General features: G+C 46.7%; 1 protein-coding gene across 1 annotated transcript in view; it reads right to left on the minus strand.

Annotated features, from left to right (window-relative positions):
- KLHL3 (kelch like family member 3) overlaps positions 1–22,486 on the minus strand; it is a 45,324-nt gene extending 22,838 nt beyond the window's left edge. The window contains exons 1-4 of the mRNA XM_086621332.1: positions 22,473–22,486; positions 14,657–14,773; positions 11,572–11,678; positions 6,162–6,283 (exon numbers count right to left, since the gene is read on the minus strand). Of these exons, the coding sequence (XP_086477458.1) occupies positions 6,162–6,283; positions 11,572–11,678; positions 14,657–14,773; positions 22,473–22,486 (360 nt within the window). The remainder of the gene's footprint in view (positions 1–6,161; positions 6,284–11,571; positions 11,679–14,656; positions 14,774–22,472) is intronic.
- Positions 22,487–23,550: the final 1,064 nt, after the last annotated feature.

Consider the following 23,550-nt stretch of genomic DNA (forward strand, 5'->3'; position numbering starts at 1 on the left):
ACCCCAGTACTACTCTTACAGCCTCGTGCTGGTTTGACCAGCATAGAAGGAGCCTTACGCCGCTGCAGTTATCATATAATACTGTTTAGAAGTAGGACACAAATAGCCTATCGGGAGATGAGTGGATTTTCTCTTTCTTATTTCCCAGCTGAACGTCTCACCACTCATCTTGTTTTTACCGGGGAAGGCAAAAAGCAAGCAAAGGATATCCGCTAGCACAAAGTCTGTTTCCTTTAGAAATAACAAGAGGAAACGCCCTGCCTAAACATGCAGCAGGACCAAACTGCAACCCCATTAATATCAAGGCAAGTTCCTAACTTGGGTTTGGATTTGGCTCTTAATATGTGAACTCGAGCCACTGTGAATGATTTACAGAGACCTGGTTGTTCTACCAGATCAGCCTCCATACCAAAATCCAATTGTCTTTTGAAACCATGTCAAAGTTATCCGCGATTACTACTGAGACTGACTTTTTTACTAAACAAATTATGTCCAGGACCTCATCTATGGGGGGTGTGTATATATATACATCCCCACCCCCACAACCATCTAGTTCACCAGCCATGCTCTCTCACTCTGCAGACTCTGTACCAACCTCAGGCTTTACAGAACATTGCCCGTGCAATTAAATACTTTCATAAACCTTTGATGTCTCTGAACTAAAAACATCTTTCAGCCAAAAGTCACCTCTGCTGCTATCAGGTTCATTCAATAGGCAGGGCATTAACACCGGACTTCTGAGACCGGGGTTAGTTCCCTGCTCTGCCACAGCCTTCCAGGCAACCTTGGCCAAAATGTAACCTACACCATTCCTCCTCTGCAAAACTGGGAGAGGAGCACTTCCCCACGGCAGGGGATGTATTAAAGCTTATAAGCAGCTTTGACAATTTAGTCAAATTGGAAGCCAAATTAAGAGTACCGGCTGTAATCCTCAGCAGCACATCCAGGGCCACAGCTGGGACGGCACATCTGCCCAAACAGGGAGACAGGTCCCAAGCACCTTCCCAGGGGAATCTGTGACCAGAGAAGTAAGTAGATCTTGCATTTGCAAGGCAGGTTAAATACTCAGTTTTAACTGAACAGCTGTAAACTGCACAAGTAACGGAGATAAAACTGCATTACTGTAACGTGGCTTTCCAGTGCAAGGAGAAGGGACATAGAGGTGAGAAGGAAAATGAGGGAGCAGCTTGCAACTTCCCTCTTGATCTACTACCTTCTCCAACTTCACTGCACAGAACAGCTACATCATCCCTTGGTTAAATGATGGGATAAAAATGTGGAGACACATCCATCACAAACAGCACAGTCCTCTGGTGCCAAATCCACAAGTTTCTCCTCACCTTTCTATTAGGTCTGTTTCTGTAGGTGTAGGAAGGGCCTCCAACCCAACTACTGCAACACCCTAGAGAAGTCAGCACTGCTGTGGACCAAGGCTCTCCAGCACTCCAGGAAGGTGATGCACAGCAAGGAGCTTTAGCTCCAGGGAGGAAGATGGCCCTGATTTATTGCATCGCCTAAAGCTGAGCTGAAAGGCTCTTTGTCTCACCCTGGGCTTGCACCTACTCTAGTTGCAGCTTTTGGAGTGAACAGGGAGAAGGGAGAAGAACTGGCCCACTCATCACCCCTTTATCACCAAAACTGCCACAGACACTCTCCTTCCTTGTTGTGAAGCCCAAGTGCCTACGGAAAGCTGAGGTGCAGAAGCACACTTCTGAAAAGGAAATGCTACAGCTTCTAGGAAAGTGGTTTTTTCCTCCTTTCTCAAGCCATTTTCTATCACAATTACTCTGTCTGCAAAGCTGACAGTTTCAACATCTATTTCCTCCAGACAGCTGATCTCAGATTTTGCCCTTTCTATATGAGATGTCTGGAACTGCGGCAGTATACGAGGACACACCACGCGTGCAGTACGCACGCTGCAACTCATTCCTGAGAACTTAATTGTGAAATCAGGTTAATCAGGACTTTTCCCGGGGAATCATTGCCAGCCTAATGGTAATGACTTTCCTAATTGGCAGGGTAGTTCTCAGGCTGCCCACAAGTATTTAAGTGCCATCAGCAAAGATGGGTGTGACACAACTGAATTCAGAGGGACTTATTCACTGTCTACAGCCGGAGGTCCAGGTGTCTTCGCAGGACCTCCTAGGAGAACAAGAGGCCTCCTCCCAGACATCCTCTTCATTCAGTTCTGCTCACAGATGTTATGTCCAGCCTCTTCTCCATCGCTGGACTTTGCTCCCACCACTTTTCACCAAGCTGGCAGGTTTGAAACGAGTGTTGGAAACCAAGTGGCAATGCAGCAAGTTCAGCTGCAAAATCACGACTTGACTGAAAAATTCAGGAAATTGATACGTTAAAACGGCCAGCTACTCCTTACAGGCAGGGAGCAGCAGGCCCTGTGCCCTGTTTGATACATGCATATGGTTTCCACTGGAGCCAACCAGGGCTTCACATGAGCATCTGTGAACTTCCCCAAGTCACTCACTTTAGTTGTGCTGTGCAGTTTCTGTGAAAATGAGGACAACTTTCTTTGAAATAAATTTATCAAGCTCCACCTTCAAACGAACGAGATCTTTTTGTCATGCATATGAATCCTCACAACCAACCTTCATGTAGGGTGCAACAAAAGAGGAACATCAGGTAGCGGAGACAGAAATCCCAGGACAGATTTTCCTGAGACTACGACATGACTGCAATGAAGATGATAGTTCTTTCTCTGCTCCACGCCTTCCAAACAAGTAGAAGGTTAAATCCCAAATGCGTGTTCAGAGGTAAAACACTGCTCAGCACAGAAGCCTCTCTATCATCCATCACCCCTGAACCTTCCTACTACTGTATCTATACTGCCTTGAAATCTCACTCTAAAAATGAAGTTCCAATGCATTAAGCAGGATTGCATTTGTCAGGGCAACTCTCACCCACGTATCCCCAACAAAGTTAGAAGAGGGTATTCGCTCCCACATGGGCTCAGTGCTCTCCCTCATGGAGCTAGAGTGGACTGAAATTCCTCCTTATCTGCACACTTTGGATATATTGTTGAGGAGAAATTGCATGAACAACCCCCAGTAATTCACTACATAGACGATGACTGGAACTGACCATACAGGCTTGGCCCCTTGTACACACATCCTTCCTTTCTTAAAAAAAAAAACAACAAACAACACTGTGCAACGAAATAACAATCAGCTACAAAAATACGAGCTTAGAAAAACAGTCTTGCTTCCTGAACACCATACGAGGCCTATAAAGGCAAAAAGAGAGAGGTTTCGATTAGAAAAGAAACTACGAAAGGACTGTAAGAAGGCATTTGAGCACACTTGGGAACACTCATTCCTGCAGTCCCATGTTACCTTTGCTGCTCCATCTTTTTCTCATTTCAATTCCGCCCTCATTTTATTTTGCTTACTGACAAGAACCTGTCTTTTCATTTATTTATATGTTTTGGTAGCTTGGCTGCCTCCATTCCGTTAATGCCACTTAGCAATCCTCCTTCTTGTAGTTTCTACAATGAAATTACCTGGCGCCTACATCCAGAAATTGCTTCTGTTGAGGAAATCTGAAAAACTGTGTGTCAAACTGCACAAAATCCCTTTAAAATACACGCTCGCCCTGCTAGAAAATTAGAAGATACCTCAGGAGATACCTGCTGGGAAAAGAGAAAGTCTTGCCATGCTCAAGCAAGACTGTGAAGGAACGCTGCTGAAAGGACGCAGACCAGCACTACCGAGGCACCCTTCCAGCTGGATGGCCGACACGGAGTTGTGCAGCAGGAGGATGTGACAGTGCAGGGGACCAAACCTGCTCGCTTCTTCCCAAGACTGACATTGTTAATCCAAACCAGAGACTCCAAGGAACTTCACAGTGTTTGCCTTTGCTGATGTGAACCTTCCCAACAAATCACAGAATATTCTTTTCTGTAAACTTTTCTTCCTGTGGCTGCAGGTGAATATTAACCTATTTAAGGCATTCTGTTCGGGGGTAAAGCACGCAGAGACAGGATGGAAATTTCTCTTTCAAGTTTCTATTGGTTTCATCACAAAATGGTATTAAATTCCATAAAACATTTTCAGCACAGACCTTTTTAACATAAAATTTCAACTAGTCAGTTAATCTTGCATTAGATCAGCTTCATTTCTTAGCTCCCATGAATTAATTTACCTCCAGCCTAAAGAGTTACTCACAGAGTGGTTATTTAAACAAATCCTTAAGTAAAAGGACCTGCTTTACTAGACTGGGAAAAAACACTATGCCCAAATCTTAGCATTCGCTGATCTTATATTTTTATCATCTTACTCTCCGAGATGGACATCCAACATACAGACAGGGCTCTTACTTTAACTCTTTGTAATCCCTAGGCCACAGAAGGCAGGCTTTGGTTAGGTTTTACTACAAAACATAACTTTCCAGTTGCTCAGAGAAGGTAACATCTGGACTTCTTCATGACCTTCTTGGGCAGGTCTACGCTGCAAATGCTCTCCAGCCTGCTCTGCCTTGGCAACGCTGCTTATAGCCAGGTGCAGCCGTACTCCAGCACTGAAATGCTCCCGTGGGAAAACAGCCAGAGCAAGTGTAGTCACTTCAAGCACGCTTCATTCAAGGCAGACTGACTGGGGCCAGCACACCAGATGGTATCTCCAGAGCAGCACGTCCCACGTGCTGAGTGGGTGCTTCTGGGCCACCTAACAACCAGCAGCGTGGAAGCAAAGCATACGTTTCGAAAAGCACGTGGATATAGTCTCCACGTTTCCCACAGGAAAAGGGACCAGCCTAAGAGGGTATAAATGTCATTTTTCCTCCAGCAATGGAAGATCCCAGAGGTCCAAGGAACTTCACTCCATTCCTCCATTGAAGTAATGCTTTATCTCAGCTCCTGATGACCCTGACTATACACTGTATTTCAGCATGGGCTATGTGGCAGGCAGCTAGTCCAAGTGACTCACTGTTGGGTTGGAGCCTCTGCTTTGCTCTAATAGCACCCTGAAAGTCTCCTCACTGCTGGTCCTCTGTCTCACCATAGGACAACCAGGGTCCACACTCCTACCAGTACGACAACTGCTAGGTTGAGATCATGCCAGAAAGTCAAGTTTGTAAAACTGGAGGGCAGAAGGGGCAAGAAAAGTCACCCACAGACTTAGGTCATGAAGGATGGCACAGGGCTCAGACTGCAAAGTGGACACAGCTCAGGGCTTTATCCAAGCTCCTGCAGGAAGAGAAACAGGTCAGCAAGAACCTGCACCCTGCCTGAGGGACTGGAGCAGAAGATCATGTCCCAGCCACAGCAAGAACCTCATTTCAAGTAGAACCAGCTTAATTTTGCCACCTTATTTAGGTCAACATAAAGCACGCAGCAGTGTTGCCCCTCTCTCTCCAGCATCACGGACCCAGACTTATTACCCTGCCCAGCATTCAACTCACAGAGAGGAAGACATCAAACTCAGACTTCCACTTGCAAACAAAAACGCAGACCAACTGAAAAGCATGTCCACACACAAGGTCCCAGCATCCCTTCCAGAAATCAGTGGCTAAGTGCACAGCCATTTTCTTACCACAAATACAAGTAGAGTCAAAGAAAAAGCTTTACCAGCAGCCACAGCCACGTGACACAGCAAAACACTCTCTTCCCGAGTATCCCACTTTATCTGCAGGCTGCCTTTCAATTATTCTTTCCACTTCTAGACAAATATTAACCACAAAGAACATCAAGACAGAGTGCAAACACACACACAAAAAAAGGAAGAATGCCCTCATTTGAGCAATACATTCCACTCAAAGCTCTGTCAAACAACTCAAACTACCCAGAAGAATTTAAAAACTAACAGCCAGATTCCTCGGCCATGACCTTAAAACAGCATTTGACTCACTGCTTGTTTGAGTGTATTTTGACCTTCGACAGACTGACCCACAAGTCAGCACAGCTTCTTGGGAGGCAAATGCCTACTCTCGTTATAAGAGCTCGACACAAAAGCTAAATGCAACATGACTTTAGTGTGGGGAAAGCAGCAAAGTGCCTGAAGACTACACAGAGGCTGGAAGCAGCTCTTTTCAAGCTCAACCTTTTACTTTCTGCAGCCTAAAGAGATCACTCACCCCCAAAGGACTTGTGCCTTTGAGTTTTGAGCTTTTTACTTGGGTGTCCACGGAAGCTGCTGAACCAGACCTACCTGCACGTTCTCTTCCGTGACCTCGATCTCGGCAGTGTAGATGTAATCAATCAGCTTCCTCAGGGTCTGCCCATCAACGTCTTTTATCTCAATCTTCTTGGCTTTACTTTCAGACATGTCTCCTGAAATTCATTTCAAAAGGACAGTTATAGTTTGCTTTGCAGGACCTTGCTCCTCATACGTCCAGCACATCCTCGTGGTATCTGACTAAAAGACTGCCCCGGCACTATCCCTGACCACTGAAGGATAACCAGCAAGATTCCCAGAAGCCTCCTAATGTCACCTAAAAAACACCTCAACATTTGAAGACACTAGTGTAAAATAAAACAAGTCAATAAATGCAACAAGCTCAGAAAAGAACCTGCCACAGCTCACCTGCATTCAAACACATCTAGGGGCTAAAGAAACCCAAAACAATCCAGTACAATCCTCAACCACATCTCAGCACAGGGACAGACTCAAAGAGACTGTGGATAAATTTTAGGAAGACTTTTTAAAAATACATATATTTTATAAATTCATTTAAAAGTTTATATATAAATATGGGTAGATGAGTAAGTTGCAACAGTTAAGGTACTTTGTGATATACTCTATGGCAAAAGCAAGGCAGCATTACCCTCTTTTTTTTAGGAAGAACCTGAAACCTGCTGAGGAAAACAAGCACACAGGCCAGCAGTTCCATCCAGTGCACTGCAAGTTTCTCTCCTAAATTACCTTGCTGTAACCTGTCCACACAGTGACACCTTATGAAAAGCATCTCTGCAGAAAAATGTATTTCTCATCTTTCTCACATTCCCAGCCTTGCACCTCAGAGACAACGCAGCCTTCGGATCCCAACTGTATTCTTCCTCCAAACTTCAAAATAAAAAAAAAACCACACACCTAGACACACAGAACTAGAGCAGTAATTTCCCCTATGGATATACAGGTAAACCCCATAACTGTGTAAAAGCCTATACACGAACCAGTGCTTTACGCACACCTTCCGCATCACTGTGATGGCCAACGCTGTGCAGGCACCATACATCCACACCCCATACGTAACAGGAGCAAAAGTGTGCTGTGGGGAGGAGAAGAAAGGACTCTCCAGAGCCTTTCCAGCATCCACGCACATGGTGACCTCACCCAGGTTTTAATCACCAAGATCTTAAGGAACCACAGAAAAGAAAGAACAAACTCGCAAGCGGAAAGAAAACTATAAGTGAAAAAAAAACGAAGCTAAACAAAGGAGACCATGAAGAAACGTCAATTCTTAAACCTGGGCATGAATAATCGCCACTCTAAGAAATCTGGTGACTCAGTACTGCTGTGGGATTAAAAGGAAAAATAGTTCCTGCAGTCTATGGGAGAAGTAATTACAGCCTACATCTATGTACAGCGTGCGACAAGATGTGGCCGGGCACATTAAGTGCACAGCACAGAGTCAGATGCTGAAGGAGGTCCGAGCTTGAGCAAAATCTGGATCCCAGAAATTGAACTTTGCACGTTCCACTTATGCCAGTAAGGAGGTAAATAACAGGAGTGGGGTCAGACCATAAGTAAAAGAAGAGCCAGCAATGTCTCAAGGGAAATGTAGACTGAAATAATATTTGCCTCAAATTCAATTTTTAAAATTAAATAATAAAACGTTACTCAGAGAAGCCTGTGAATACAAATGTACAAGTACAAAGGGATAAACAACCTACGTTTGGGAGGTCTTCAAAGCAGGTAGGACTTTTTAATTGACAAAATAAATGTCACCATCTTCACACACTTCTCCCCTCCTCTCAAAAAAAAAAAAAAAAAAAAAATCAAGATATGAGAGGGGGCTTGTGAGAACAGGCCAGTCCCCATCAGCCAACGTGGAGCTGGAGATGCCCGTAAGGATCACCCAGCCAAACCCCACCTGCCCAGCGACGTGGCAAGGGGCAAGCGGAGCGCCCGGAGCCCTGCGGCGCTTGCTGGGACCTTTGGGGCAGAGGGGAGGCTCAGACACACACATCCCAAGATCGACGCAGAAAAAGCTCGCAGGGACCAACTCGATAACATCATCTGTCTTCACGGCATTCATGTGACACAAGCAACAAAAATAAAGGCTGTGTGGGCTTCCACACCCACCCGCAAGCTGCCAGCCCTGCACACTCACAGTCTCCACTGCCTCTGCTCCAGTAACAGCCCAGCTCATGGTGACAAAGAGGATCCTCATGTGCTGTGTCCCATGGCCAGGTGGGATCCGACCCCTCCAGCCAGGCTGGCGCGATCAAGTGCCCACCACTTGCCAGAGGGTGCTGCTCCAGATGTGCCTGTGACACTCTGCAGCAAGGAAGAACCTGAAGACACTAGGAGTGAGCCAAGGCAGGGCTGGCACAGACTAGGGGTGGGCAACAAGCTGCCCCATCCTCCAAGCACAGAGCCAAGGCAAACGCAGCCTTTAAAGCATGGCTACAGGCAGCCAAATGCTGGGTCGGTTAAGGCACTTCATCCCACGTCCCTTCAGAAAAAAAACCCATACCTTAGAGCCCACAAAACCCACCCCCTAAGATGTCTTTCACAAGCCAGACTCGAGCCTTACCTGATACCTTAATGTCAGAATAATTCCAAGCACTAGCACCATCTCTCATCCATAAGGGATGCTGAGACAGCAGCGAGCTGCTGAGAGGCTGCTGGGCACGAGGTGCCACACAGACCACATCCCCGCACCACCACTGCCAGGCAGATGTGGGGGACAGGGCAGGGGGCAGCGAAGGCAGCTGAAACAGGCAGAGTGGCTCCAAGCAGACCCCCTTTAGGGGACAGACTTCACAGACGTCAGTTCCTCATGAAGGCAAGCTCTTCATGCATCATGCTCAGCACCCAACGGTGCCTTCTCCATCCCCCTCTGCTCTCTTGCTTCGTCACAAGATAAACTACAGGTTAAACTGCAGCAGCTCGCGGTGCCATGTTTACCCAGTGCAGCAGCTTCCCCTGCCTCCTATACACTGTGCTCCAGAGGCTTCCCAGCACACAGCCACAGCTTTTGTTGTTTCCTAAGTCGAGAGGCGTGCTGAAGGAGAATACACGAGCGTGGTGGATAACAAACCCGCAGCCTCCCGCGCACGGACCACGCACTTCGAAGCCGCGCACGAGACTTGCAAGGGAAGTTTCTGCGTTGCTGCTTCCTCCTCCAGCACTTCTGAAGTTCCCCCAGGTATCTCGCAGGAGCAGTCCCAGCAGCATCACTGAAGTACCAGTTATCCTTTCTGAAATGGTATGTTTTCCTCTAAATGGATGAAAATTACTGTCACTAATCACCCCCGCAGAACGGTGCCAACGAGGACCAGCCACCACCCGAAATGATCTAAACTGCCAGTGAGGGAGCGACGCTCCATTAGGAACCTCCGGGTCCTGTCTCTCCTTCAGCAATGGAAGGCACAAATGAGAGGATGTGCCTGTTTATTTTAGGACTTCTCAAGGCTATTTCAAAGAGAAAGGGTTGTCAGCCACTGGAATAGGCTGCCCAGGGAGGTGGTTGAGTCCCCATCCCTGGATGTGTTTAAGAATAGGGTGGATGATCTACTTAAGTATATGGTTTAATGGGGATTAGGGACGGTTGGACTCGATGATCTCTAAGGTCTTTTCCAACCTAGAAAAAAAACACCAAAGAAAAGAAAAAAGAAAACAAAACCAAACCAAACAAAAAAAAACATCCCTCAAACCCAACCAAAGTTCAAGCTGTGATTTTAAAATCTTCCCTCCAGAGCGAACCACCACTCAGCCAGAAGGAAATCACACACTCTTTTCTTTGCAAGAAGATGATCCGATCCAGATCTTAGAAATTTGGGAGTAGCTGGACGAAAAGCGAAGGGAGAACCGGTCTCTGCCTGACCCACTACCCCAGGGACGTGTCAGGGGAGGGGACCAGCCACGGCCGAGGCTGTCACCCAGCCCAGGGCAGCGGCCGAGCCAGCCACATGACAGCGGTGAGCTGATTACTGGTTAACTCACAGTGTGAGGGATTACACAGCCAGGAGAATTCCTGCATGGAAACATGAGCAGTCCCGCACCACCGCCTTCCCGCTCAGGTCACCTCTAAGGATCAGAGGGTTTTTCCAATAATTTTTCTTCTTCAAACTCCTCACCAAGAACGAGCATCACAAGCACTCACAAGCGCTCCCCAAGGCGCCCTGTGCCAACAGTTGCCTCTGAGCAGGGTTTGCTCCTCTGCCTCACCACCACAACCGGTACCCACTTCCACCAGGCAGTGCCAGTGCCCCAGAAAACACAAACGCTCTCCACCTTAGCTCACCACGCCGACAGAGCCATCACGGTGAACTTCACATCTTGTCTCACATTCAGACATCTGGTTAAACCTGAGGTTTCTTCCCCCTCTCCATTGCAGAAGGAAAAAAAGCTTCCCAACTGACATCCTTCTTCCTGAGAAACGTTGTGTTCTGCTTCCAGGAAAGCAAATAAAACAAGGTCTAACCCCAAGGCTTTTAAAAGGAAGAAGCAAAGCCTAGACCACAGACAAAGCAACATGAAACAGGGGTAAAACTCCCAAATTTATGCTGAAGCTGAGGGATGGTAACAACCAATCCCTAGAGCATACAATCATTTTCTTTGTGTTTGGTTAAGTCAGTTCCTATCCTGGAAAGGAGGGCAGGGAAAAGGAAGGAAGCTAAGGAGCTCCTGACCAGACTAACTTTACTAGAACAACTTAAATAAGTTGGTCACTCCCCTGCCTTGGGATTGGCATGTTCGTTTTTCGCTGTCCCACCAGGGCACAGCCTCCAAAAGGCACGTGCTACAGGGATCAGAGCAAGGTCTGATCTGAAGTTGATCATCTGCCATTACCAAATTATACCAGACTGCAGCAACGCACCCTGCAAAAAGGCAGGGCTGTAAAAACACACTGGGATCGACAGAACAAGGGTGTTATTTCAGGCAGCAGCAAAAGTGCCATGGGAGATTAAACATCCATGACTGCAAATCAGCATCGGCAGGGCTGAGCCTTGAAACTACAGCTTCTGTGCCAGCAACTTCTTTGATGTGCACCATGGACTTTTAGGGCACTGCACACGTTCTTGATGTTCATGACGTGTTTGCATCACCCAAGATCTTGCTAAGGAGGGAAAAAAAATCCAATCTAAAAAGCAGCAAATCAAACATCATAGTAACCTTCCTGTGTCTCACATGCTACCCACTCCCCCCACACCCACACAACCACCCCAGACCCATATACTGTGCCTCAAGGAATTAGTCAAGGATGACAAGCATCATCCATCAACTGTAGCAAACCGCACACCTAACCAGACTTCTCTCAAGGAAATCCTTTTCCCAGAGGCCAGGTCTACTGCCTCTGCTGCAGCTCCTGCCAGACACAGCCAGAAGCCTCTGAATTTGCAATGGCCCATTCAACCCAAGTACAGTGTCCGGTGTCGAGACGAGTTACCTGTAAACATTGCACAAAAATAAGGGCTGCAGGCTGCAAGGACCACGCGGTGGGCTTCCATCTCCACAGTTTCAGCCACAATCACCACATCACAGAGGAGCCGCTTGCTGGAAAAACATCAGAAAAGACAAAGAATATTTCAGAACTCCGGGCCAGGCAAAAAGCTACGTTGGTATAGCCTAAAAAAGCAAGCAGAAGACCCACCATTACAGACAAGGCGTCTGAGCTCCTGCCAAATCCCAGTGGAAGGTCTCCTAATCCTTCAGCTACCGGCTCCTATCAGTGTTTGCCTACAAAGGAAAGCCTGAATCCTCCTGATGCTGCAGCCCTGCCAGTGGATCTGCTTTCCCCAGGGAAAAAAAAAAAAATCTGGAAGCCAAACTAGGCACACATGCTGCTCGAAGAAGGGATGGGTAAGGGGCTCCTTCTACCTCTCAAACAAGTAGTGCTTGGAGAAGGCATAGAAGAGCTTAAGGGTCTGGGAATTACCTAGGGCCGAGCTCCAGTAGATCTATAAGACAAGAAATAGCTGTCCAAGGGAACATCAGCAGCACTTTCATCTTTCCACAGGGGAAAGGTGGAGTGAAAAAATGAAGTTCTGTGCTTCCTTACGTGTTTGGCTCTAGAGAATGTAACCAGCAAAACATCTCCCAGTGCTGACCTGCAGAGAGGCTGCCCCAGCCATCTCCCAGTGAGGAGGCATCAATCACTGGAGTTTAATCCATAGGCCTGAGGACTTTGTTTACCATGTGAATTAGTCTGGGATTAAGAGTCACCAGGATAAAGCAAGAAGGTTCGAAACAGAAACCAAAAAACTTCTGAGCTCCCCCACTGGCTCATTGTATAGCTTTGGAAAAGTCACTTCATTATCTCGTGACCTTTTCTACCAGCCCCACGTATGTCCTTTGAGGATTCATTAGTTAATGTTTGCACAGGGCTTCACAGATGCAGACAACTAGAAGCGCTCAGCCTCCCAATAAGTTGGTTTAAGATGTTTGAGCATACAAATGCAAAAGAAAGGTGTTTTTTTCAAATGTCAAGCCTGAAAAAGGATCAGCATCTGTAGATCTAGATGTTGCCATCTCTTCAGAAACGGTTATCACCACGCTGCACTCTGGCTTTACAAAACTGCGTACCAAACACACCCAGAGCTTCTAACGGACTAGCTACATCTCCTCTCCTCCTCCATACATTGGAATACATGAACAAAACTATTTGTGAAATTGGAGGGTTATAGCTGGAAAACAGGATTCTACAGTAAGGAGAAACTGTTAGTCTGTGCACCACGTTCACTCCGGTTTGGAAGGGGTGATGGCAGTAAGGGAAGCTCTTTAGCAGTCTCTTAATGGAGCTTCCCCATTTCCTTCAGCTTATAGATAAGGTACGCTGTTCAGTTCCTCTTTGGAACATAGTTAAAGTACCACTCATGAAATTAATTCAATCTACATTGGAAAGCTAAAAATTTCAAGTGAGCAACATGTAGCAAATAAGCCAGAGACTTAGCAAGATTTTTCTAGACCCTCTGCACGAGATTTCTGGGAGCATCTGAACGGAGGCACTATTATTCGAGGTAACTATTAACACGGCTTGTTGGCAGCTTAACGGATCGCAAGCTCACGGCACACACAATAGCCATGAGAGCTGTACATGCCAGAACAGCAGCAGGAGCTGAGAAAAAGGAGTGCCCAGAAGAGCAAAACACCAAACACACGCTTAGGGGCAGGTATCAGTCTTCCATGTTTTATCACTCAGTAATGCACAAGATGTAGCTAACTACAGGCACTAAGACACATTGTCCATCTCCAGCTATTCCCACTATGCTTCAACTAACAAAGAAATAATAGTAGCACAATAGTTTCCTGAATACAGCTGCACAAATCTCTATTTTCAGATCCTTTGCTTTCAGTACAAAGAAAGGACTAGAGGGATGCCAATAAAAAAACCCAAAACATCACACTCTGCTGCATGTAATTGTTACAAGGGAAGGATATTTCCATTTTCTGTTCCTATGCAACTGAGAATCGCTGTCAGACATCCATGGAAGGAGACCTTTCTAATCCTTCTCCGGACCAGAGAACATGTATATTGGGAAACTACTTAATCCACAGAAGAGAGGTGGCTATTACAGCATCTTTTGAGTACCCTGAGCGTGCAAGAAGAGTGTAAAGGGTGTTATCTGCTTTCACCATACCATCTGGATAGTGAGGGAGCACATACATTTGTGTGTATGACACGTGTACTTTCCATAAGAATTATTTTTAAAATTGAGTTTCTAAGTCTCTATTTGAATGGCAAAGGACTCAAATGAACTAGTCAGAGAAATGCTCACTGAACTTCTATCTGGTTCATGGGATAATAATTACCAAGAAACACCTCGGGTTAACCACTGCCACCACATTGCTGATGTCATGACAGCAGTTCTTGAAGACTGCGTTTACTGATTTTTTTTTTTTCTTCAGTCTCCATTCTCCTTGTACCCACGCAGCTGTGTAGAGACCAAGGTGTTCTCTTTTAACCAATATCAGGATTTTTAAATTTGCAAGTAGAGAGCTGACATTCTTCCTGAGTTGTTGCTTCTTTTTTCACCCCCTACTTTGGAGTGCTAAGCTCAGATTGAGCAATGCTGCTAGTTAAAGAGTTAAGAACAGTATTTTGGTACCAATAATCTTTGGTCTGTAATTATGTGTAGGTGTCTTAATGTCTGTAATGTTCTATTATTGGTTTTCAGACCATTAGCTTAGTTAAGAACATAGTTTACAGCTGCATTTGCTGTAAGTAATGGAAAAGACTAAATGAATTACCATCTATAAAGGAAGGCTATTGCTCAGATAATGTTTTTGAGCCATAGCTGGCTTCCTTCTGCTGGGAAGACAGAGATGTGTGAGATGGGGAAGAGCAACCTACCACAAAAGGGCTATATTTTAGCTGTCTTTTCTCCTTGTTTATTAACATCCTACATGCAATCAACAGCTGTGACAAAGATGGCACAGATTTTTTTTTTTCTTAAGTCTCTCAGAAGCCATTCAGTTCCAATCAGCACATTCCTGCTAAACCAGAGAGGGTGCCCATTAAGTCAAAAGTGTACCTCCGTAATTCATTCATGACCTTGAATGCCTTTCTCATGTGAGAGGGGTTGACTGTCACTGTGCGCTGGTCCTTTTCATCTTCAGCTGCCTCAGAAGATCGCGAACTCTGCTTAATGCTAAAAACAGGGACAAAAAAGGAGTAGAAAGTTCAATTCAATGACATTTAAAAAAAAAAAAAAAGTATTGTAAAACTGCAGCACAGGGTATTATGCGTGGAGTTACTTGCACGTTTGTTAGTCAGGAAGAGCATCACAAAATGCAGCTACTGCTGCATAGATGTTGAAAGCCAAACCAGCCCACATTTCAGTCAGCAGGGAAGAAAAGGAGAAAGTGCCAAACACTCGAGGACAAAGCCCAGCTTTACAGGCTTCGGGCCAGGAAAGCAGTCTAAGTTGAAATTCGAGCCAGAACATAATTGCTTAACTGAATAGAAATAGACTTCAGCACTGGGAACTACAAGAGTACCATGGACACTTTAACATCCATACAGAGAAAGAGGAGTTTAGTTTTCAATGTCCCGTCTGAAAAACGCAAGCATACAATACATGACTTGTATCTTCTTCTACAGAGGCAAGAAGAAAAGAACTATTTAAACTCCCTGTAGAGCTTCCAAAGCAATAGCTTTACAGAGGGGCCACATCCCACTTCCATTTTAGAAATAGATCTATTTAGCGCCACTGAAACGTACAGAAAGAATTATTACACCAGACCTTCCTACCAGAACCACCAGCTGTATAGGTAATGTCAAACCAGATGCACCCAGTTACGTGCTGTGATTAACCAGGCCAACAGGTGCCTAAGGCACATACACGTCCTCATTACTTTGTTAGGAGCATTGGCTCTCTCACAAAATTGACATCAGGTCAATATCTCTGCCTCCCTGATCTGAAAGTGTGTGAAATCACTTGGAGCTAAAGGTTTCCACCTATGAAAAAAGCAGCACTTAGAGCCAGGTCCCTGTTCTGCTTCCATTCACAGCTCACCCCCTCAAACCTGCCAGCAGCCAAAGGCAAATGAGACAAATCGAGCAAGGTTGTCCACATCCAAAACCAACTCCAAGTGAATGGCAGACCTCCGGAGGTAACCCCATTGCCACCATGCACGAGACTGGAGACCTTCTCAGTTTTCCTTCCCAAGGACGGCCTCCCTCAGCTTCATGTTTGACCTTCTTCCCTGCCACCCTTCTTAGTTTGGCTTGTATCGCAATAAAAAAGGCTGAATCGGGTTAAACCAATGGTCTGGGCAGCCTGGAATCCTGGCTCTACCGGTGACCAGGAGATGATGTCTGAAGAAGGGTACAAAGCCAGGGATGTGTGGAGGGATCCTTCCCCGAAACAGTCTGCCAGCCTCTGCTAAGGTGTGTATGCACACACATATGTATCTATATGCACCAATACTCACACACAGTGACTTTTCCTTTGAAAAACCACAATTACTCACTATTTACAACCCCTTGACAGCGTGAAGCCCTTGCTGAACATTACACCCTCCCCGTTGCCTGCTCCTGACCGGTAGCTGTTACCAGCACCACATCTCCCAAGACCACTCGAAGCTCTCCGCCCCCCCAGCTGTCCTCAGTGGGCTGCATTGTCCTCCTTCTAGAAACCCAACGTTGAACAGCAGCCAAGCTGCACGCAGCTTGAGTACACGCCTGCATACTGAGCGGCCTCCAGCTTTGTGACCGAGACAAAGGTTCATGCCCAAAACCAGCCAAGTCCAATTCCTTTACTTTGCTGAGCAAGTGAAATATTTTCAGTCATAAGTGAAGCCACGAGGCTCAGCACAACATCACTCAGCACATGTCTCAGCGAGGGAGACAACTTCCCAGGCTGCCTTACACTCATCACCCAATTAGCTTAGTATGGCTGAATTAACTGAAAAAAAAAAAAAAAAAACAAAACGAAAAAAATACACACAGAAGAAGAGTACCTCTTGTTAGATGTTCAGTATTCAAGGGACAGGCACCAGGCAATGACACAACCAGTTTTTCTGCCCCCAAAGAAGGCTGGACTCATTCTGTGCCGCACGTACTGCCAGCGGCGTTCTCGGGCACGGAGCAGCGGCGGCACTCGGCTCTTCCCCAAGTCTGCATATCCCAGCAAGGTAATCTCCTTGCTCCAGGCACACGGCCAGATTCAGCTAAATCTCAGTGTTGTATCTATCAAAAGCCCTGGTTGAAATCTTAGGGCAAGTGAAGTTTGAGCACAGCTTTAATCACCCCAGCTTAAACCCATGCTTTTCAAACAGCTCCATCTGCCCTTGCAGCACGCTGGAGCCAAGGAGTGAAAAATGAGGCTCTGGAAGTGCAAGGGCTTTCAGTCTCCAAAGTTGAAAACACGTACAGGAAGCAAACAAAACAAACAAAAAAGAAAATTAAAAAAAAAAAAAGAAAGTGAAACCGAAAGGCAGCAGCAGGGACAGCTGTACCCATCGGTCCTGGGGCAGGACAGCTGGACCACCGCAGGACACCGCTTTGGTCATCAGCAAAAGCAGACCTTGCAGGATCCAAAATCGAGTGATGCACATAAAAATCACAGGGCTTCTTTCATAAGAAAAAGCACACCACTGAGATTTATTTATTAGCACTCCAGTGCCAGAGATCAAACTTATGTTCCAACCTTTCCGATGGCAAGAGAACAGTTCAAAGGATGTGGCAAGTTTCATTGAACACCAAAGTAAATGTCAGATCAACAAACCTTCATAAAGCCTCAACTCTACCAACATTTGTCTGTGTATTTCAAAAGCAAAAACCTTGCTTCAGAATTTCTCAAAAAGATCAGTCAGTTCTTCCTAAAAAGCATGAAAAGTAACTTTTTTAAAAGCATCCTAAAAGGCATCCTCAGCTTTATTAGCAGGGGTGGATTTCACATTTAGCCAAAGGCTCACCGTAAGAAAATACTGCAGATTGTCTGCTTAAAAACTTGTTTCAAAAAAAAAATCAAGATATGCTATTTAAAGTTTTTCCAAATGACTCACATAAAAAACACATTTGAAAAATTAAGGGCCAAGAGCCTTTAACTCATCTTTGAAACTGACTCAGCTTCCACAGAACTGTGTTCCAGTAATGGATGGAGGATGATTTTATCTGGGAGAAAGATTTCACACCCTCACACACGCACTCTCAGAGATCACTGACACATTTCCAACGTAAAAATGCACGAGCCTAAGTGCTCCAAGCAAATGCATCCCGTCACAAAGCAACAGCCACCCTTAAGACAACAAAAACAGTGCATTACATAGCCTTTTTCTGAGGGCTTTTTTCTGCAGAACACAAAGAATTGTTACACTTAATACACTGTTGTTATATTAATGGACAAAACCAGAGGAGGAACAGAGTTCTCTGATCAACAGTACTGGCCGAGACCACCCAGACATGCTGGAGCCCCTGCACCCTGTGACCACAGAGACTTTCCCCCCAGCACCTTCACGTTTGCCCAGCTGATGTCCTACCACACCAGCGGGACTCGCGAGCCAGCTGCCAGGAGCAATTTGTTCTATTCCTGGGCTATTCAAGGCCATGCACCAAGCAAACACACAAATGATTTCATTTCCCTGGGCCAGATGAACATCCTTGTTAGGGACACAGTAGGATCCTCCTAAAATAAGCAGAGGCTCTTACATTCAGAGAGCACCAACCCCACTGCCACCCCCTGCATGGCCTGTCAACACTGTCCCTAAGTAGAACACATGATTTGAGAGTCCCCAGTTAATCCAGTGAAGCTAATCACAACCCCGTTTACACCACGTTCCTCCTCTCCAAGACCCACCAGCAGGGCTCGACTCGAGCTACCCACGGGCTCACAGCACAGCTCCTGCCGGAGCGCAGCCGAATACGGACCACCAGAAAGGTATTTTAAGAACCCATAACCCACAGCTCTGCTGCGCGCATGTATCAGCTATAAAGTTGGGTTGCCTTAGTTACCAGCAGTAATTACAGATGTCTTTGTAGATTACGTGAAAGAATAAAAGCTTTCCTTAGAGCTAAACTGTCCCCTGGCAAGATTACTGCCGTGCAGAGAGCTGGTAAATCCCAAAAAGAAAAATCTTGGCTCTGCCAAAACGAATTCTACACTGGCTTTACTGGAGCAAGGAGCTCACCTTAAAGGAGGGGCAGATCTCAAATGCTCTCCTCTTTGGAGCAGAGAAAGATGAGCTTCTGCACATATTCCTGGGACAACAGCCGTCAGGCTCAGCTCCTAGCCCACACACAGACACCACCAAGGTCCCTCTCCACCAGGCTCTCACATTGGAGAGATGATGGGACTCCAGACATGTCCAGTCCAACCCAGTCTCGTCCTGCTGTGCAGCACTGGGGAGCGGATTTCTTGGAGCTGCTCTCATCTCCTGCCTGCACACTGCAAGCTGAGGTCTGCTCTCCTGGGTCATCCCATAATAATGTGGAGCTTCAGCCTCCCAGGGTTGGCCAAAGAGTCAGGAGGGCTCGGTGACCTGCCCTCCTGCAGCACGGGCCATCCAACACCTCCACAGGCACTTCATATCCTTATGTTAACTTAAAAGCTAACTGTAAGTTTTCAAAGCCTATGGAGCTTCTTTGTGGGACACACTACAATCATCACCATAAAACGTCAATCTTCAGTTTCTCAGAGGTTTGACATAGCTCTGATCTAAAAATTTGATAGATACCAGCTACTAGTGTTCAAAACTTAAATGCCTCTACTAAGACAAATGGAGACCAAAACATTAATTCAGTCTTAGCAAAATGAAAAATCATTTTACCTTAACTGGCATAATTCTCTGTTTAGAATCAATGGCCAAAATCATGGCATAAATACATTATGCCTGATAGTTTTATTCCTTGAGTCAGGCAGACACAGTAAGACAAAGATGTCACCATAACAGCATATTTACAAAAACCGCAATTTCTGAATTTCTCCTTAGGTATATAAAAAGATAGCAAAAAAGAATGTGACTGAAGGAATTCAAATACTGACACGGATTCTTAGAGGATTTCAGAGAAACATATTATCATTAAAACATATGGGACGTAGCATAATGGAAAGTATTTTTCTTTTTTTTAATAGCAACATTATTTTCCTATTTTGCTGAATTTTTTCAGTGCCTACATCAACGTGGAGACATTAGCTTAAAAAAAACCCCACACAACTGGTATACAGCAGATCCCCAAAAGGATATTCATATCAAAGGAGACCTCAGGGGAAAAGCAGACTTCAGGAACTACTGAGAAGAAAAGTCTTTGCTGACAGTAATGGAAACAACACAAAACAACTCAAATATGACAATACCATTTGCTTTCAAAGGCAAATATTGCATTTCTCAAACAAATACTATGAAAAGATTACCTCCATTCACAGATAAAGTTAAAATTATAGGCATTTTAATTCTTTAACAAAAAAAAAAAAACAAAAAAAAACACAACACAAAATTCCAGAGGTTTTTTCCTATGCAAATTCAAACATCCTGCAAATTCAGAATGACAGTACCATGCCAGATCATACAGCCTCATGTAATTTCTCCATAAAATGAAAGTCCCTATCAGCACAATAAAAGAAAATCAGGATTCTGAAATAATTTCTTGCCAAACGCGAATGTTTCAGGTTCAATCCCCCTCGCCCCCAGCTCCTTCTGTCCACGTGCAATGAGATGGGCACATGATACCACTGAACAACTCAGATGTGCAAGTTATCAGGACATTTGAGTCGGGGCAGGCTTGGGACCAGAGTCAGAGGTGATGCAAGGACCAATAACGTGTTCCTCACCAGCTACAGAAATGGAAAATGCCGTAACATTAAAAACCAGGGGGAATTCTGCTGTCATGACAGTCACAAAGTGTAAAATTTGAGGCCTAATCCACATGACATAGATCTGAGCTGAAATGCAGGGCAAAAGCACAAAAAAAACAGGAACAGAACCAGCCCAGGGTGCTCGCCCACCAAGGTCATTCTTCAACACCTCCTTCCAGGACTTGCTCCGAGCAGACGAAGCAGCTCAGCACGGTCCCACACGATGTGCCCTTTCGAACCACAAAGCAGGTGAGCATTCCCAGTTTTCCTTGCCGGGCCAAACCCCACATCGCTACTGCCCGCAACCAGTTCAGGACTGCCTTCCTCTTCCCAAAAACTAGAAATACAAGCAGTAATTTGGGTAATCATTTCTCACTTCCAGAGGCAGAGAACATGCTGATGAGGACGGTCCTTCATGCCCTAAAAACAGATGGTCTGGAAAAAAAACCATGAGGCAAAATAGTCCAGGTACTTTCCTGGTGACTTTTCACAACTGTATCCCCAAGCAAAAGGTCTCCAGTCAAAATGAGACCATTGCTGGTGATCAGAAAAAAAGGTAATAAGTAATACTGCCAAGGATGATCCCAGCCTGAGGTATCAAAACAGCTCTGCTCCTCCTCCTCATACACTCAACTTATATATATATATAAAGAAAAAAAGGAAAACCCATTCCATAGCTAGCATCTAGCCTGCCAATCTAATATTTCAAGGCACTTGAAATTAATATCTGTATTAATACCCAGAGGTTGCCATTCACACCCTTACGGGAAACAGAAGCCCTACAATGTAATTTAAAGAGAGGTGGTAGGCTGAAAGTTTTGTTTTGCACATTAAATACACAAACAACTTGCAACCCTTGAGTCACAGAAGGGTAGAAAGTTGCCCTTCAGAGCTTGGAAAGCAACTCCCACAGGCTGCTGCAAGTGTTTTCTCTCAACAGAGGGAAATTTTCCAGTATTTGGGGATTGCCCACAGCTTAATTTTCCAGCGTATCATATTTAAACAAAACGTCTGTCAAGCCCTGACAATTAGTACCACCAGTCAGACAAGCCCCTTCTCTGCTCCCCCACCCCCTGCAAGGTCACCAGCACAAAGGGAAGCACACAGTATATCCTGTTTTTTAAAAAAAATAATAAAAAATAATAAAAAAAAAAAAAAACTAAACCAGCTTAATGTTGAGTTTGCAGCAGAACGAGTGAGCGAAAAAAGCACTCCGACAGAGGGGAGGAAGAACGGAGGCAGAGGAGGAACACTGACCGTCTCTCCGGCATCCACGAAGCCCCTGCACAGCAATAATCACTTTTACGTGTTCATCGGACATTAGGTCAGCTCTGCGAGCACTTCTGCACGCAGGATCGAGAGCGAACTACCTGCCTTGCCAGAAACAGGGTACCCACGGCCCGGCCACGGTGCGAGGGAGACCCGGGATGCGGCGCTGCGGCCGCAACGGCGCGCGGTGCACGGCTTCTGCGGACACCGGCAGGTGAACCGACCCCTGAAGGCTCCACGGACATGGCAGATTTTCATTCGTTACTCGAAAAAGCACCAAATATCAAAGGGCATGCCTGCAATCGAACAATGAAGCCGGCTGCCGGAGGTTCAAGACACGAGCCCAGCGTTTTGCGAGGCGCGTTTTGGCGGCGGAGGGACCCTGCAGCGCCCCAGCCCCCCCTTCCTGCCCCACGAATGGTTTTAGAAAACACCCACCGGAGCAGCCCCCCTTGCCTCGTTATCCAATATCTAAAACACATCCTACTGAAAAAAAAACATACTGTTCCTTCGGTTTGGGTACACGGGGCAGCCTGTCACCATGACATGGCAACATCTAGTAATAACACGGCGGGCGCTCACCGCAGAAGGTATTTCTGCAAGCGGGCAGGAACGGGGCGGGGGGGGGGGATCCCCGCATGCCGCGTCCCGCATGCCTGCGCACAGCCGCGGCGAGCTCCCCAGGGAACGGCATCTCCATCCCGCATCCCTCCGGGCAGGCACCGCGCTCCCCGCACACCCCGACGAGCCGGGGCGGACACAAAGGCTCGGCGGCGGTACCTACCTCTCCTCCTCCATTGTGCGGGGCGGCGGGGGCCGGGGCGGGCGGCGGGGCAGGCTCAGCGCCCCGGGCCCGGCATGGCTGCGAGCGGCCGCCCCCGCCCCGGGCCGCTTCCTGCGGGAGCGGAGCGCTGCGTGCCCGGCGCGCCCCGCCGCAGCGACTGCCGCCGCCGCAGCCCGCACCGCCCCTCGCCGCCGCCTCCGCCTCCTCGCAGCCTCCTCCCCCGGCGAGCTTGCGATCGTCTCCGGGCAACGGCAGCTGTGCAGGGCGGCCCGGCCCGGCCCGGCCCCCGCCGCGCCCGAGAGCGCCCTCCTCGCCCGGGCTCCGGTTAGCGCCGCCGGCACGACGCCCCCCCCGGGACGGCAGCGAGGAACAAAATAGGTCAATGGACCCTCCCGAACCGTCCTAACGGGGGGAGCGATGGTGGAGAGCGGGAACCCAGCGGGACGGGAGAGAGCTGGCAGCCGCGGGGAGCAGCTCGCGTCTCCCCAACATCCATCCATCCCTCCGCCGGCTGTTGATCCCAGCCCTTCCATCAGTGCCGTTGCCTCCAGAGCTCCGGAGTTGGCCTCTAGGGAGATGGCAGATGAGCTGAGTGGCCCAGGACTACTTTAATCCTCGCAATCTATAGACTAAAGAAAAGTTTTGGCAGATGGAAAATCCCCAGTACCGACCATGAGGTCAAGCTCACACCCAGGGCAGCAGCAGAAGACTGGTGATGCTCAGACCTGCGTACGAGCCAAAGGGTCCCAGCCCCTCTAGGTCTCCCCACACCCTCTGCAGAAAGCGGGATCTAGCCTCCAGTTCCTCAATTTATAAAAATCTTGCTGTGCTACGCAATCTATCAGGCCAAACAGGCGCTGGTAGGGAAATAAAGTCCTTCTAAACTGCAGGTGCTATTTAGACTGAAGCACTGGACTAAATATTATTTGCCATTTTTATTCCAATTGATACAAACGCAGGGACTTTTACTTAAATCTGTATTTTTTCATGATTTTATTAAAAGATTTTCTCTATCTTATTCTGCAACAAAGAGGCCCTAGAGGTTAATTATAATAAAGACAAGAAACATTTGCTTTCT

This window comes from Tauraco erythrolophus, chromosome 16 (assembly GCF_009769465.1).
Source record: "Tauraco erythrolophus isolate bTauEry1 chromosome 16, bTauEry1.pri, whole genome shotgun sequence".
Classification (NCBI taxonomy): domain Eukaryota; kingdom Metazoa; phylum Chordata; class Aves; order Musophagiformes; family Musophagidae; genus Tauraco; species Tauraco erythrolophus.